General features: G+C 43.5%; 1 protein-coding gene across 1 annotated transcript in view; it reads right to left on the minus strand.

Annotated features, from left to right (window-relative positions):
- Positions 1–3,192: 3,192 nt before the first annotated feature.
- Positions 3,193–15,419, minus strand: part of aco2 (aconitase 2, mitochondrial) — a 54,824-nt gene continuing 42,597 nt past the window's right edge. Inside the window, exons 13-18 of the mRNA XM_067974638.1 lie at positions 14,895–15,017; positions 11,411–11,566; positions 9,843–10,034; positions 9,036–9,168; positions 5,317–5,438; positions 3,193–3,791 (exon numbers count right to left, since the gene is read on the minus strand). Of these exons, the coding sequence (XP_067830739.1) occupies positions 3,657–3,791; positions 5,317–5,438; positions 9,036–9,168; positions 9,843–10,034; positions 11,411–11,566; positions 14,895–15,017 (861 nt within the window). The 3' untranslated portion in view covers positions 3,193–3,656. The remainder of the gene's footprint in view (positions 3,792–5,316; positions 5,439–9,035; positions 9,169–9,842; positions 10,035–11,410; positions 11,567–14,894; positions 15,018–15,419) is intronic.

Genomic DNA, 15,419 nt, shown 5'->3' on the forward strand with positions numbered 1-15,419 from the left:
GGAATTAATCTAGTGGCCCTCTTCTACACCCTTTCCAAAGTCTCAAGATCACCCAGCGTGTTAGGGGACCAAAACTGGACATAGTATTCCAAATGAGGCCTGACCAACGCATTGTACAAGGACAAAATAGTATACTTTGTCTTATAGTCAATTGTCCTACAAATGTACTCCAACACCCTATTTGCTCTAGCTATCCCTTCAAGGCATTGCTCATAGACCCTTAGAGATCTGTGCACTAGAACGCCCAGATCTCTTTCTTTCTCCAACTGCTTTAATGCTTTTCCCTGAAGGGTGTTTGTATGTTGAGCATTTGCCCTGCCTATATGCATAACACTGCACTTCTCCAAATTAAACATTAGTCAGTCACGAGCCCAGTCCCCCAACACATCGAGATCCACTTGAAGCAGTCGAGCATTGTCTACAGTCCTGACACTCGCACAGATTTTGGTATCATCTGCAAATTTACAGATCGTGCCCCCAACACCTACAACTAGATCATTAACAAAAATAGTAAAGAGTAACGGTCCCAACACCAATCCCTGCGGGACACCACTGGTGACAGGTCTCCAAACAGATCCAAATCTATCTAACTATTTTCTGTCTACGGCCTTCCACCCAGTTCACAATCCAACTCAATATATTAGAACATAAGAACATAAGAACATAAGAAATTGGAGCAGGAGTAGGCCAATCGGCCCCTCGAGCCTGCTCCGCCATTCAATAAGATCATGGCTGATCTGATCCCAACCACAAATCTAAAGAACACAAGAAGTCGGAGCAGGACCCGGCCACATAGCCCCTGGGCCCTCTCCGCCACCCACAGGGCATTGACCGATCCGAACTCAGCTTCATGTCCAATTTCCTGCCCGCTCCCCATAACCCCTAATTCCCTTTACTTCTAGGAAACTGTCTATTTCTGTTTTAAATTTATCTAATGATGTAGCTAATTTAGCTAATGATGATATTACCCACTTATATCAGAGGCTTTGGTATTGTAGAGAAGCCTCTTGTGCAGTACCTTGTCGAAAGCTTTTTGGAAGTCTAAGTAGACAATGTCTACTGGGCTTCCCTCATCCACCATCTTGGTGGCTTTTTCAAAAAATATAATCAAATTTGTTAGAAATTATCTTTTTTGAAGTCATGTTGGGTGTCCCTAATATATCCCTCTCTATCCAAGTAATCATATATTACATCCCTAATGATCCCCTCAAGCATCTTTCCTATTACTGATATCAACCTAATGGGCCTAGTTACCCAGGTCCGTCTTGTCTCCTTTTTTAAAAAAGATGTGAACTACATTAGTCTCCTTCTGGTCTACAGAGTGCAGTGAACTATTAAAAATATAGGCAAGGGGCTCGCATAGCATGTGTCCCATCTCCCTGATGACCCTCAGGTGGATATCATCTGGCCCGGCTTCTCCATCTATTTTCAGGTTCTTAATTCTATCTAAAACAACATGTTCACCTATGTTAATATTACTAGTTTTATCATTAAATTGTAAGTCGAGCATCGTCTTCAAGATTGAAGTCCGATGCAAAATACTCATTTAATGGCCCGTGAATTGCTCCCAGTGGCAAACCAGCAGCGCTCGCCGCTCGTTCGATTTAAATTCATCCACTAAGTTACCGCGTTCTTTATAAAATGACAGGGAAAGTGAAATAAAGAGAGGATAAGATTAAAAGGCTGAGCAAAATGAGACGGAAGGAAAATGTTTTAAAAAAATTTAATCTCTAAAAAATATTAAAATCAGGAGCAACAAGACTCCATATTTTTAAAAGTTTGTTTGGCAGTCATTAAGACTTATCACGCTGTTAAAACTTAATTTAGACTTAAAAAATCAATTGTACCTGTTTTGTGGCGATATTAGTTAGTTTCCAGCTGAGCAGGAGAGCAGGTTGGCGCTGATCCACTGATTGCAGTCGGCGATATCCGTTTAAGGCGAAGCGGTCACATCGCTGGCGAACCAGTAAGAGCAAGTTCTGGATTTCTGCGTTTGACTGCGCAGTAGGGTCAGCCAATCAACCCGTTCCAAACTGTCTGCCATTTTAGCAAAGTTTGCACCTTCTGAAATCTGGTACGAGTTGTAGAATTTCCGTACCTTTGGTTCTACCAGCCAATTGAAACCATATAATGTTGTGGTCACTGTTGCCCAGGTGCTCCCCCAAGTGGAGGCCTGATACGAGGTCAGGCTCACTACTAAACACTAGATCTAATATCATCATCATCCCTGGTCACTTCACTGACATGTTGAGTCAGGAAACAGTCATGTATATTTTCAACAAATTTTTTAGCTGCACCTCCCACCACAAGAGGGTAAACCATCATGCCACTGAATTACAGGAAAATTAAAGTCACCCGTCAAACAAAGGTGACCGACTTTTGAGGCTTTAAGAAATCTGTTTCCATAGTAACTCAGGTGTCTGACCTGGGGGTCTATAACAATGACCAATAATTAGTCCTTGCCCATGAGCTTGGTCCACTTGAACCCAGATAGCCTCAGCTGTACCTAATGAGGCAAAATCAAGTCTCTCGAGTGGTAAGTTTCTCACTGATAAAAAATAGCAACACCACCTCCTCTTTGACTCACTCATTTCTGAATCCTTTGTAGCCTCTTAGGTGAATTTCTGACCCATCACTTTCATCTAGTCATGTCTCAGAAATGCATAAAATATCAATTTTTTTCAGGACAGCTGATACCGTTCTATCAGCCTACTCTCAATTCTCAATAAAGCAATGGAAGGAGTAATCAACAGTGCTATCAAACAGCACGTACTCACCAATAATTTGCAATTCCTCAGATAATGAAGCAGTCTACGCCCACATTCAGCAAGACCTAGACAACATCCAGTCACACACCATCCTGATTTGGACATATATCTCCGATCCTTCACCATTACTGGGTCAAAATCCTGGAACTCCTTTTCTAACAGCGCTGTGGGAGCCCCTTCACCACATGAACTGCAGCGGTTCAAGGCGGCGGCTCACCACCTTCTCAAGGACAATTAGGGATGGGCAATAAATACTCGTTCCAAGAATGGAAAAAAAATACCGTTAGACAGCATTACTGCACACACCTCCTTTAGAGACCGCCAGTCCTTACAGGCTCCTGGGCTAGATACCCTGTTATACATCACCACCATACACACCACCTATACAGACCAGCAGTCATTTACCAGGCCTCGCAAGAACAAGTTTCAGTTTCCGGATTTTATTAGGTCAGTTGTTTTTTGAAAACCACATGAACCAAATGTTACTTGATTGGCGACACCTTGAAACGTTGAAAGGAAGCAAACTCAGTGTTCTGGTTTCTCCTGGCAGAGGGGCAAAAGAAAATTTACAGAAAATAAAAATAAATAGCATCTAAGAGGTCCACAGAAAATTAGGCTCCATTCATTTCATGCTGAGGTAGGAGACGATGAACAAATTATTTTAAAACCAATCACCGTGTTAAAAACAACCACCAACACAGGATTAACTCTTGATTGTCCAAAGAAGGTGTCTTAACATCGGACTGGACTGAGCACGGCTGCTGAATCTCACGATATTGATTACTGGAGGAGGAGGAGGAGGAGGCGGCGGTCAAGGGTGAGCAATAGCTACATTATTACAATCAAGTCCGTGGGCAGAGTCCCCTTCCCTTTCGGGAACAGGTCGCTTTACTTCTGCATTTGTTTCATTTTGTTGAGTGCGCTGCCAGCTTCGAACCATTGAATTTGGCCCTCGTTGAAGCTGTGGTTGAGCAGAATTGTTTCCTGGCTGCCGTCCTTGTGCTTAAGGGTACATTTGAGAGGCTGAAAGAGGACGAGGAGAAAGAACAAAAATGAGATCTGACTGCAGAAAATACCAGTACCGAATTAAGAGGTAGGAATGGAGAACTCGCTGAAGATGCCCAGCAATGTGCCCGATGACTGTGCAGCTACTATCATCATTACTTTAAGGTCATGTGCTTCTGATCTTTCCTCTCCCTCCTTCCTGCTCACTCTTTCCTGCAACCTCAGGCACATGTTCCACCATCTCCCACTGTAACTTAGTCCCCAGGACCTCAAAACTGTAGAACTACTACCTCCTTATGCCGATAGGGTGAGATGAAGTAGGGTGGGAGGAGGCTCTTGTCGAGCATAAACGCTGGCATAGACGAGTTGGGCCGAATGGCCTTTTTCTGTGCTGTAATTTCTATGTAATTCAGTCTCCTCTTCCTCCTACAATTTGCAGGGTTTTAAAATCCAAGTCTGACTTCACCTAACCCCTACTACTTGATTTCTCTCATCTTCTCTCCAACACTTTTCAACATTGATAGTGTCTAAAGGTCTGGGCCCTTCACCTAGGCCTCTCAATTTAAAAAATGATAGTGAAAAATTCCTAAGCTGAAATCTCTTCCAATTAAAAAATAAACTAGGCTTTTCATTTCTAACATGAACAAATGTGGCTCTAATGGCCTAGAAATTCAGGCCTCAATAGGCCTTGTAGAGCCTGAAAACAGGCGCTATGCAGCCCAATTTCTAGGGCGATGTTTCTTTAACTTAGAACTACTAACGGAAACAAATAGCAAGGATATTTGCAGCATCCGTACATGGTGCTTTATTTGTAATGTCTGATTTGAACTGGGAGTACACTTAAGCTTTCTTTCCAATAAGAAAGTGAAGAGTCCAAACTGCTTCTGGGGTCACAACAACTAGTTCCCAGGTCCCCTTAAATTCAGGCTACGTGTTAACAAGACCTATAGTCCTAACAGCGAGCAAGTGTCCTTGGAGCCCAAAAGCCCTTTCTCACTCGGCAGGAGAAAACTAACCAGTGAAGAGATGGCTCGGGTGTTACGCAGGACAGAGGAAGTGTATTATCTTACAAGTCTCCAAATCTAACCGGGAGGGTTCCGGCTCAGCTTTCCAGCCCGGGCTCCTGATCTTGCAGGACAGACAAATGTGCTTGGTTTTGTGAAGTTCATTAGTTGGGAAATGTGAAATGGTATTGGTACGGTAAAGCCAGAATATTAAAAGTAAACTGGGAAAGTAAGGCCTTAGGACTTGAATTTAAATTAGGAGAAAGTAAGTTTAAAACAGATATTAAGAGGAACTGCTTTCCTGAATAATCGATAAATGTTTGGAACAACCTCCTGGAGAAGGTAGGACTAACTTTAGGGTTGTTCAAAATGCAGCTGGATGCTATAAAGAGCGGGTACCAAAGGGATGGACATCCATGGGATGAATGGTCTTTTCTCATCCTCAACTTATATGGTCTTAAGAAATTTACAATACAGCAGTGCATAAATATCTCCAGAGTGAGTTCCAGGCAGAAAGAAGCACAACTCCATCTTAGTACCTTTCCAGGTGCAAATTCCTTTAGCCCAATGATGGAGACTTTATCATCTGGTCGCACTTTGTCGTAATCGGCAGGATTCTCGAAGGTCAGAGGCAGCAGGCCTTGCTTCTTGAGGTTGGTTTCTGCAAATAAACCACAAAGTACAGATTACACCCGTGATTTTTTCTTTTATGTACATTGAGGAGTGTAGCTCACCAATAGTACATGAATTGGGCTACAGGGAAGACAAGTGTGGACTTGGCTCAGTCGGTAACACTCTCCCCCTCAATCAGGAGTTTGTGGGTTCCATGTCCCACTCTAAGCTCATAATCTAGGTTGATACTATTGTGAAATACTCTAATTCTAAGGTTATGCCCCCTCGTTCTGGTCTCCCCCACCAGAGGAAACAGTTTCTATCTATCTACCCTTTCAAATTCTTTGATCATCTTAAACATCTCAATTAGATCACCCCTTAATCTTCTATACTCAAGGGAATACAAGCTTAGTCTATGCAACCTGTCCTCAGGATTTAACCCTTTTAGCCCCGTTTGACTCAATGATTGTGACTGATTGACCCTTCAGATTCTGTGGACTGGAATTCTTCTCACTCAGCTCCATGCAACTGTACAAGCCAATATCCTAATGGGTAGGGTTGTCCTAGCTGGACAAGCAGAGGGAAACCGCGCTGATAAGTTGTACAGTTAAACTCCAACAGTACCTCATGCACCCTTGGGGGCCACCTATGCCTTGGCTTTTGCCAATGTGCCTAACCTCTCTTAGTCAGGCAAGTGGGATGTGACCCCAAGAGGATGTGCGCTTTACATCAGCCAAACAGAAATTAGTGCATGGACTTTAAGGTACGGTGATCCTATATCCAGCTGACAAAAAAGAAAATCTCGTCTAACAAGGCTATTAGTTACAGATAAATTGGGATCCCCTTTACTTTGTAACTGAGCATCCTGGACACAGATCAGAGGGTCCACAGACAATGAGTCTACTAGTTAGAGTCACTCTAGGGTTCGGGTTAGGAACAGCAGGTGCCTTGGTTTTGAAAGGCCCTCAGAACACAGTCCTCCCAATACAAGGATAGTTAACTTAGAAATGCAAAAGTAGCAGAAGAATGAGCAGAGCCCTGCGATTCAGCAATTTCTGATATACCTGCAGTTGCAGAGACTATTGAAGCAACCAGATGCATTACGATTCCAAACAGGGAAAGTGTGGTGGGCCACAGTGCCAGATTCATTTGGGAGTACCCCACCAACCTAACTAAATCACCCCTCTTAACTCAAAGTCACTTAATTCAAATCATCGGATAATTCAATTTGTCCAGCACTAAATTCCCCCTTTGTTGTTATTTACACTACTTAATTCAAATTATGGTATAATTCAATTTTTATTAGTGCAAAAACAGCTTAATCAGTAGTCTGTATCCCCGATATGAAATTTCATTTTTCACAATATAAACCATGCTGAGAGCCAGCTGATTCGCCGTTACACAGAACACAGTAACAGTTTTCGGCAGGAGAAGACCGTCTGTCCATCTAGCCCACCTATCCACAGTATTCCCTTGGTGCATTGCTAATAACCCTGAATCCCATTCGTGACAAGAACCTGCCTAGTTCCTTCTGGAAACCAGGTTCTTGTCACCAAATGGGATTCAGGGTTATTAGGTAAGCACCAAGGGAATACTTGAAACCCATTAAAGTTTCGTTTTCCATCCATCCACCCCCCCCCAACCCCCCCCTGAGGGTAATCTGTTCCACATACCTACCACCCTTTTAGTTAAAAAAAATCCTTCTGGAGTTTCCTAGTCTCTTTTGCTGTCCTTAATTTGCAAATATGACCCTTTGTGCTTAAATTCTGTACAATAGGAACATAGGAGCAGGAGTAGGCCATTCAGCCCTCGTGCCTGAATAAGATAATTGATAAGATAATGGCTGATCTGTGATCTAATTCCATATATATACACCTTTGGCCCATATCCCTTAATACCTTTGATTGCCAAAAAGCTATCTATCTCAGATTTAACTTTAGCAATTGAGCTAGTATCAATTGCCGTTTGCGGAAGAGAGTTCCAAACTTCTACAACCCTTTGTGTGTAGAAATGTTTTCTAATCTCGCTCCTGAAAGGTCTGGCTCTAATTTTTAGACTGTGCCCCCTACTCCTAGAATCCCCAACCAGTGGAAATAGTTTCTCTCTATCCACCCTATCGGTTCCCCTTAATATCTTATAAACTTTGATCAGATCACCCCTTAACCTTCGAAACTCTAGAGAATACAACCCCAATTTGTGTAATCGCTCCTCGTAACTTAACCGTTGAAGTCCGGGTATCATTCTAGTAAACCTATGCTGCACTTCCTCCAAGGCCAATACGTCCTTCCGAAGGTGCGGTGCCCAGAACTGCTCACAGTACTCCAGGTGCGGTCTAACCAGGGTTTTGTACAGCTAAAAGCTACACAGCAGAAAAGCTTACTTGGGTCCAATTTGTCCAAACCTTTCAGAATTTTAAACACTATCATATCACCTCAGTCTTCTCCAAGAGAGAAAAGACCCAGAGTAGTCAATCTTTCCTCACACGTCATTCCTTAAATTCTGAGATCGACCAGACAGCCATTCTCTGTACCTCCTCCCATAACTGAATATTCTTTTTGAAACAGACACCCAAAAATGTATGCAGTACTCTAGATGTGGTCTCACAGGAGAAAATATGGTTTTAAAATGACCTCTCTGGATTTATACATGTTATACTCTTTACTACGCATTCCAACAGTCTGTGCTTTACTGACCTGTCCACTAAAATTCCAAGCGCACTCTCCTGTTCAGATATCTCATGTACATTCCCATTAAGCACATATTCCACATCAACCTTCCCTCTGCCAAATCTCACAACCTTACAATTCTCCGTAATCGGCAATTTCTCTGCCCACTGATAGAGCTTGTCAACATCCTTTTGAATTTGTGCGCACTGACAGTCATCATTTGCTCCCAAACTGGTATTGTCAGCAAATTTGGACACAATTCCTTCCTTTAAATAATTTGTAAGAATTATAAACAACCACGGCCCTGTGGCAGGCACTCCACTGGTGTTTATGGACAATTCATTGAAAAAACAACCTCACTCAAGGCAGACCGCTGGCTTCAGAATTGCAAATTTGGAAGAAGTGCCCAATTAATTTGAGTTAAAAGCAGAACTTCATCAAAACCTGAGACTTGGAGACAATTGCCTGTAGCTGGAATTGAGGTTTTAAGAGAGTCAGACAGTACAGAGACTGAGATGAAGTGTTTCATGACTTGTAGGGGCAGTGGTATCCCACTGACCAAGCTGAATTACAATACTCCCAACCAGCCAAACGTAGCACTCAGAATTTCACTATAAATGGGTAACTGTTTCATTGTAACAGGAGTGCTGTTTTTAGGCTCCTCTGTACACTGAATTCTTAAGAGCCTGTTCCAGGGAACACCCATAAGCTGAAACAGTGCATTGCTCCCACATTTTATCCTAGTAACTGCCATGGTGTATGGCAAAACAGTCTGTCGTGTATTTAATATTCTTATGGATGAATGAACAAACAGCAACTTGCATTTATATAGCATCTTTAGCATAGTAAAACATCCCAAGGCGCTTCAGAGGAGCGTTATCAGACAAAATTTGATAAACGAAGTGTCATAATGTAGTTTTTTAAAAAATTGAAAATGCCGTTGTTAAATTGACTTCAGTGCCTCTTACTGGATCACCTACCGTGAATTCGAGCAAAGCTCTTGACAATGATGGCTCGACCTCCCAGATGCCGAGGCTCAAGGGCAGCGTGCTCTCTGCTGGAGCCCTCTCCATAGTTCTCATCACCAACCACCACCCAGTTGACGCCTTCTTTCTGGGGGAAGGGAAAAACAACTTTTTTTTCCCACTCTGTTCTAGGGGAATAAACTAGGGTTGCCAACTCTGGTTGGACGTATTCCTGGCGGTTTTATCAAATGACCTCCCACCTTTACTCGATCAAACAGCCCTTTTTTCTCCCATCTCCAATACTCTCATAACTAATAAACAAGAGTGTTCAAAATGCGAAAAATACTTTTTTCTTAAATGCTATGATTTTTCACCCTGGTTGCTTCCAGGAGATTAATCTTTCATTCGTGGAGACTCTAGGACAATCCTCGAGGGTTGGCAACCCTAGAACATACACACGACCAATTCTCTCCTTTTAACTTCCCATCCCGTTTTCCTGGAGGCAATGGCTCTTACTGGGGTGGAATAGCTCTCTGATACCTTGCTTGGGTCATGTGGGAGCCTAGGTATGGAATGCTGGCAAGTGACTGTGGTTGATATCACAGTTAAGCCCAATCCTGTCGCCACCAGGCTAGCACTTTCTAGCAAAGGTCACTCAATTTTCCTTCTCTAGCCCAGGGGCACCAAGGCCAATTGCAACAGCTCTTACTGCTACCCGACATTGACTGGCTGAAGACAGGGAAACCAGTCATGGTCGATTCACCCACTAAGTGATCGGCCCAATACTCTCCCCGCTTTCTCTCCTTTCGCAGACTCACTCACCTTGTAAGCACGTGCAGTGTCTGGCACAGACCCATACTGGCTGGACAGCTGGTTTTTAACCTCATTTACTTTGTCATTCTCAATGTTAACGGCACCGATTAGCAGGTTATTTGAAATGTTGTCAAGGTGGCCACGGAACTTCAGCCAAGGTCCAGCCGCAGATATGTGATCAGTGGTACATTTGCCCTTCACCTAAAATAAAAAGAAATGATCACAATAGGGAAAAATATAGTACAACTAACCCATGGTTCAATAGCTAAAAGCCAGGGCTGTTCTAGCAGCTGTGCACTAGATTTCCAATTAGAGGGCTAGAGACCACATCTTTGTCATCAAGGGGAAGGATATCAGAGCTGAAGAATGGAACATTTCCTCCACTTTTTGCAGTGTCAGCATCAATCACTCCCACATGTAGTATAGAGAGACTCCATCTGCTCTGCTCCACTTTTACTGCAGCCTTAGAATTGCATCCTCTCATGCACCAAAGTGAACCATTTTTTTCCCTCCACATCCCACAGAACTGTCCTTATGAAACTTTACACCAATTAATGTCAACTTATATGCAGTGTTTGTGCTATGGACTCATATTCATCAAGAACTGTGTCAACTCTGTCCAAAACTTCAATAGGGAAGTTTACAACCAGCGCGAGCGAGCGCCGACTTTCATTCCATTGGGCTGAGCTGGTCCCAAAGGCTAGGCAAAATTACTCAAATATATTCAAATTACACAATGATCTGACTGAAAAAAAACCCTGTATGATCAGCAAGCTAGAATAAATAGATGTACATTCATACATATATAGCTTCCGATCCTGGATGATGCCAACTTGCTGCAATACAGTTGCATGGGTGGCAGTAACCCACTGGTACCTACCCAAGTGGCCATTTGTCCTTAACGTGCCTGGAACTTTCCAGGTCCCTCCCACCAGTTTTCTGGCATATCTGGGGCTAGAAATGCACTGAGGGAGACACAAATCTGATTACAATGAGGGGAATGCAGGCTCTGTTTGAACACTGGACATCTAGTCTGCTTGTTAGACCCTGGTGCCCAGTGTTCAAAGGTTGGTGAAAGGGGCCTCAGATGTTTTCTTTTCCCTCCGAGGGGCTTGTGCAAGCACACTCAACGCGAGGCCTGCTGCAATAATTTCGGCCTGTCTCCAGACCACGGGGCTGGAGAGTTGGCTGTGATCACGAGGGCATCTCCGTGACAGGCAGAAGACCTGCGCGAGATACACCCTATATTGGAAAGCTTAACCTTTTGAGTGCCTACAGCACTGCTCTGGCGGAGACCAACTAACTCAGCAGAGAGTAGGAATAGACCCTAGAACCAGGCTGGTCTGTTTGACCCAGTCTCATTCTGCAGCAGGATGTCCTAACTTGATATAAGCCACTCATGTCAGACCTGCCAATTACATATCAGATATCCAAAGCACAGCGCATCAGACCCACTTACCTAAATTTGATGTAGGGACAAACCAGAGTGTTTTTTCCAAAAACACAAAGCTTTCAGTGTGTTTATTTTTTAAAAATTAGATTGGTCTGAGTAATCCATCTCACAATTTGCAACTGACCTTAATCAGTACTTGCATGTCCTCCAAGTCTTTCTTGTTCCATGTATCAAATGGCTCCAATAGCTGCAGCCGATTGCTGTTGGCGTTCACATTTACAGTAATGTCCTTGGAGTCTTTCGGTGGGTACTGGTAGGTGTCCTGACCAGGATCAAAGCCCTTCGAGATGGAAATAAAGAACTTACAGCGACCTCTCAGTGTTTGTCACAGCAATTCCTCCTTCTTGCCCCCCCCCCCCACCCCATCCCACCAATTTTTCCCCTCCTTCCCTGAAGGTGCTGATCTTGTTGGGTATGGTTCCACAGGCACCAGGCAGATACTGGTACCTACTCCATCCAAGCACCCTTACTTTTATGGTTAAGCTTAAGATAGCGAAGGCCAACCAGCTATTCAAACAGAGGAGCATCACAACTGAGGCCGCTCCTTTCCTTGACTGAGATCTACACTTTCCGTTCTCCAGCAAGGGTCACTGCTCAGCAATCAAAGGTGAGAATCCTGGCTGATTTTCCCATTCCCTAGCTCAGGATCATCGAGGCAATTGTAGCATTCCTACTACCTCCCCAAGAGAGGTCAGGTAACTCAGCAATAAGATTAGGATGTTTGATCTTTGCCGAGTTTCAAATGAGAAGCAGAATCACCAACTGAGTAACCAGAGACTGTTGTCATGGCAATTACCAACTTAATATTGTAGTCAAAACCGATAAAACCTTAATCTATCATAAGTATCCAGATTTAAACTGATCATTGGGAGGGCGAGTGATGTTATGTTCAGTGAATGCTCATTTTGTGATGTCTAGACGGTGTGCAATTCTGTATGACTTATAATCAGCTCCCTGTAAAACTTTTAGTAAATTATACACAATGATAGCAGAATCTGCATCTTCCACCACAGTTGAAGGGCCTTGATGGATAATGGAAACCGGTGAATAATTGTGGGTCCACAAACTTTGATATTTTACCTATGTTGCAGACACATGGGAATGAAAACAAGTACAATAAAAACAAAAGAAATATGTAGTTTTATTCACAAAGGAGGTGAAATACAAAAAGCAAAAGCTGTGCCATGAGATTTTATTGTGAAACGTCTGGCAAATAAGTTTTTGGAATGCATACAATTGTTCAAGACTTCACAGACAAACTGTTTGATATTTGCAATGATGACAAGAGTGAAAGGAAGAACTTCCATTTAGATAAGCACCTTATCACATCACGTATCAAAGTGCTTCACATAAATGAATTACTTTGAAGTGAGTGATTGTTGTTATTTAGGCAAATGTGGCAGCCATTTTGCACACAGCAAAGTCTCAAACAGCTGTTGGATAAATGACCAGTTAATCTGTTACATACAGTTACATAGAATTTACAGCACAGAAACAGGCCATTCGGCCCAACAGGTCCATGCCGGTGTTTATGCTCCACACCCGCCTCCTCTCACCTTACTTCATCTCAACCTATCATCATATCCTTTTTATTCCTTTCTCCCTCATGTACTTATCTAGCTTCCCCTTAAATGCATCTATGCTATTCACCGCAACTACTCCTGTTTCCACATTCTCACCACTCTCTGGGTAAAGAAGTTTCTTCTGAATTCCCTATTGGATTTATTAGTGACTGTCTTATATTTATGGCCCCTAACTTGGAGCCCCTAATTTTGGACTCCTCCACAGGTGGAAACATCTTCTCTCCATCTAGCCTATCAAACCCTTTCATAATTTTAAAGACTTCAGTCAGGTCACCTCTCAGTCTTCTCTCTTCTAAAGAAAAGAGCCCCAGCCGGTTCATTCTTTCCTGATAGGTATAACCTCTCAATTCTGGCATCATCCTTGTAAACGTTTTTTGCACTTTCTCCAGTACCTCTATATCCTTTTTGTAATATGGAGACAGAACTGTGCTCAGTACTCCAAGTGTGGTCTAACCAAGGTTGTTTATGGTGGTGTTGGTCGAGGGGGGATGGTTGTCCAGAGCACCAGATAACACTCTGTCCCTCCAAGTAACGTCATGGGATTTTAATGTCCACTTGTATAGGACATCACTTCTGAAGGACAGCATTTCTGACAATGCTTCACTCCCTCAGCACTGCACTGAACCATTAGCCTAGATTATTTGTTCAAGGCCTGGAACGTGGCTTGAAACCAAACCTTCCGAGTCAGAGTCGAGACTGCTATTGACCGAGCCATGCCGAGTCGCTGTTCGTGCACTGCTTGTTATGCAGTAATAAATTGCAGGCTCCGCTCCCCCACACCCCCCGATCCTATGTACAGAATGCCCAGTTCTACATAGAAATACACAGTAACAGGCCATCGGGCACATTTACCACTCTGCTCCACCTCTCTTCATCCTCCTATCCACACTCTCAAGCCTCATCAAAGACACTAAGAGCATCACAGAAGGAGATTAGGCAACATAGTGGTTTGTCTGCTCTCTGTCAGCAAATGGCGCATGACCCATTTTATGCAGCTTATAATAGCAGTGCAGGCACCTGGGAGTCTGCGTGAGATGACGACTGGAATAACCACAGGCATCTTCATAACCTCCATCAATGTCACAGTGAGAAGTTTTAAAACATCTTTTTGCCATTTTTCTCCATTCTCTCTTCAAAGCATTATGACGGGTACAGTTCCAGTCCAGGTGCTGGACTGCCCTCTGACACCTCCCCAAATGCAACTCTTCACATGTGAACCTAAATAGTGGCTGTTGGACTGAGGAGGGAATCAGAGAGTCTGATCCTCTCCTCAAAGCCACAGCCACATCCATGCACTTTCCAGCACTAATGATTAGGAGCAGGAACTCGAGCTGATTTTTTCCCCCCCTACTTAGCCCACAGGTGCTGAAGCCAAATTTATAGGACCTTGGCTTTGATCAGCTCACTCAGTGAACCTAGACCTTCTGGCCTGTATGACTCAGTCACAATGCTGCCTTTACCAACAAAGCCATTGAGAAATGGAATTAAGTTTTAAAAAATAAAACGAACATGAAGCTAGACTCTAACTTTTTCTCTCCTGTCAGTGCACAAACTGCAGCCAACACATCTGCTCCCAGGATTCTGTCACGTTCCTTCTGAAGTGTACGAAGCAGAGCCTGGGGGGGTGTGGGGGGAAAAGAGAGGAATTTTACCTCCTTCTCTGTGGGGAATAACCTTGCCTCCACTAATCAACTTTGCTAAGGTCAGAAAATGAATGGGGGCGGGGGGGGGGGGGGGGGGTAAAACAGGGAATAAGTGTTTAAAAATGGGGAGGAAAACCCCACATCTCAGCACTCCAGGCTCTCCCCCCAAACCAGGAAGAGAGGAGTAAACAGAAAGGTTTCAATAAAAATCAGAAGGTGCATTTTAGTTAAGCTTCAGTTTCATAAAATTGAGGTAGATTTTATTACCATACATTGACCATCTTGTAACCAAGAGAATCTGTTGCAGTTTTAAAAGAAAATAGTTTGATAAACAAAGTCCCCATTTTGATTCCTAGCCTGCCTGTCGGCAAGCGCCACCTACCTTGGTAGGCAGCTCGTCAGCATTGGGTGCCGTCAGTTTGAACGTCTTCCCATCGGCTCCAGTCAGCGAGTCGCTCTCGGGGTCAAATTGCAAGGTGCCAGCGATGGCCATGGCTGTGACAATCTGAGAACACAGAATCATAATCAACCGCACTGCTGCTAGCTGTACTATCCCCACAGCGCTCCACTGGTTTTTAGTGCTACTGGGGGGGCGGGTCACTGGATTAATCCTGAACAGTACTACAACAGTAATTTACAGCAATAAAAACACTCAGCAGTTCAGGCAGCGTCTGTGGGAAGAGGAAGGTAGTGTTAATATTTCAGTACAATGTCCTTTCGTTAGAATTCTGATTGCTAGTTCATTTACATCGTTCTTTAGCAGTACCCAAAGCCAATAATTGAGAACTGCAAACGGTATATCGTTAGGGTCAAATCTTCCACCTCTTCTCTCTAACCTGTGGGAGACATCACAGCTGAGCCCGATCCTATCCTCGTCCAGCAGCTGTTGTAGACAATGATCAAAGAC

The sequence above is a fragment of the Heptranchias perlo genome, chromosome 40 (assembly GCF_035084215.1).
Source record: "Heptranchias perlo isolate sHepPer1 chromosome 40, sHepPer1.hap1, whole genome shotgun sequence".
Classification (NCBI taxonomy): domain Eukaryota; kingdom Metazoa; phylum Chordata; class Chondrichthyes; order Hexanchiformes; family Hexanchidae; genus Heptranchias; species Heptranchias perlo.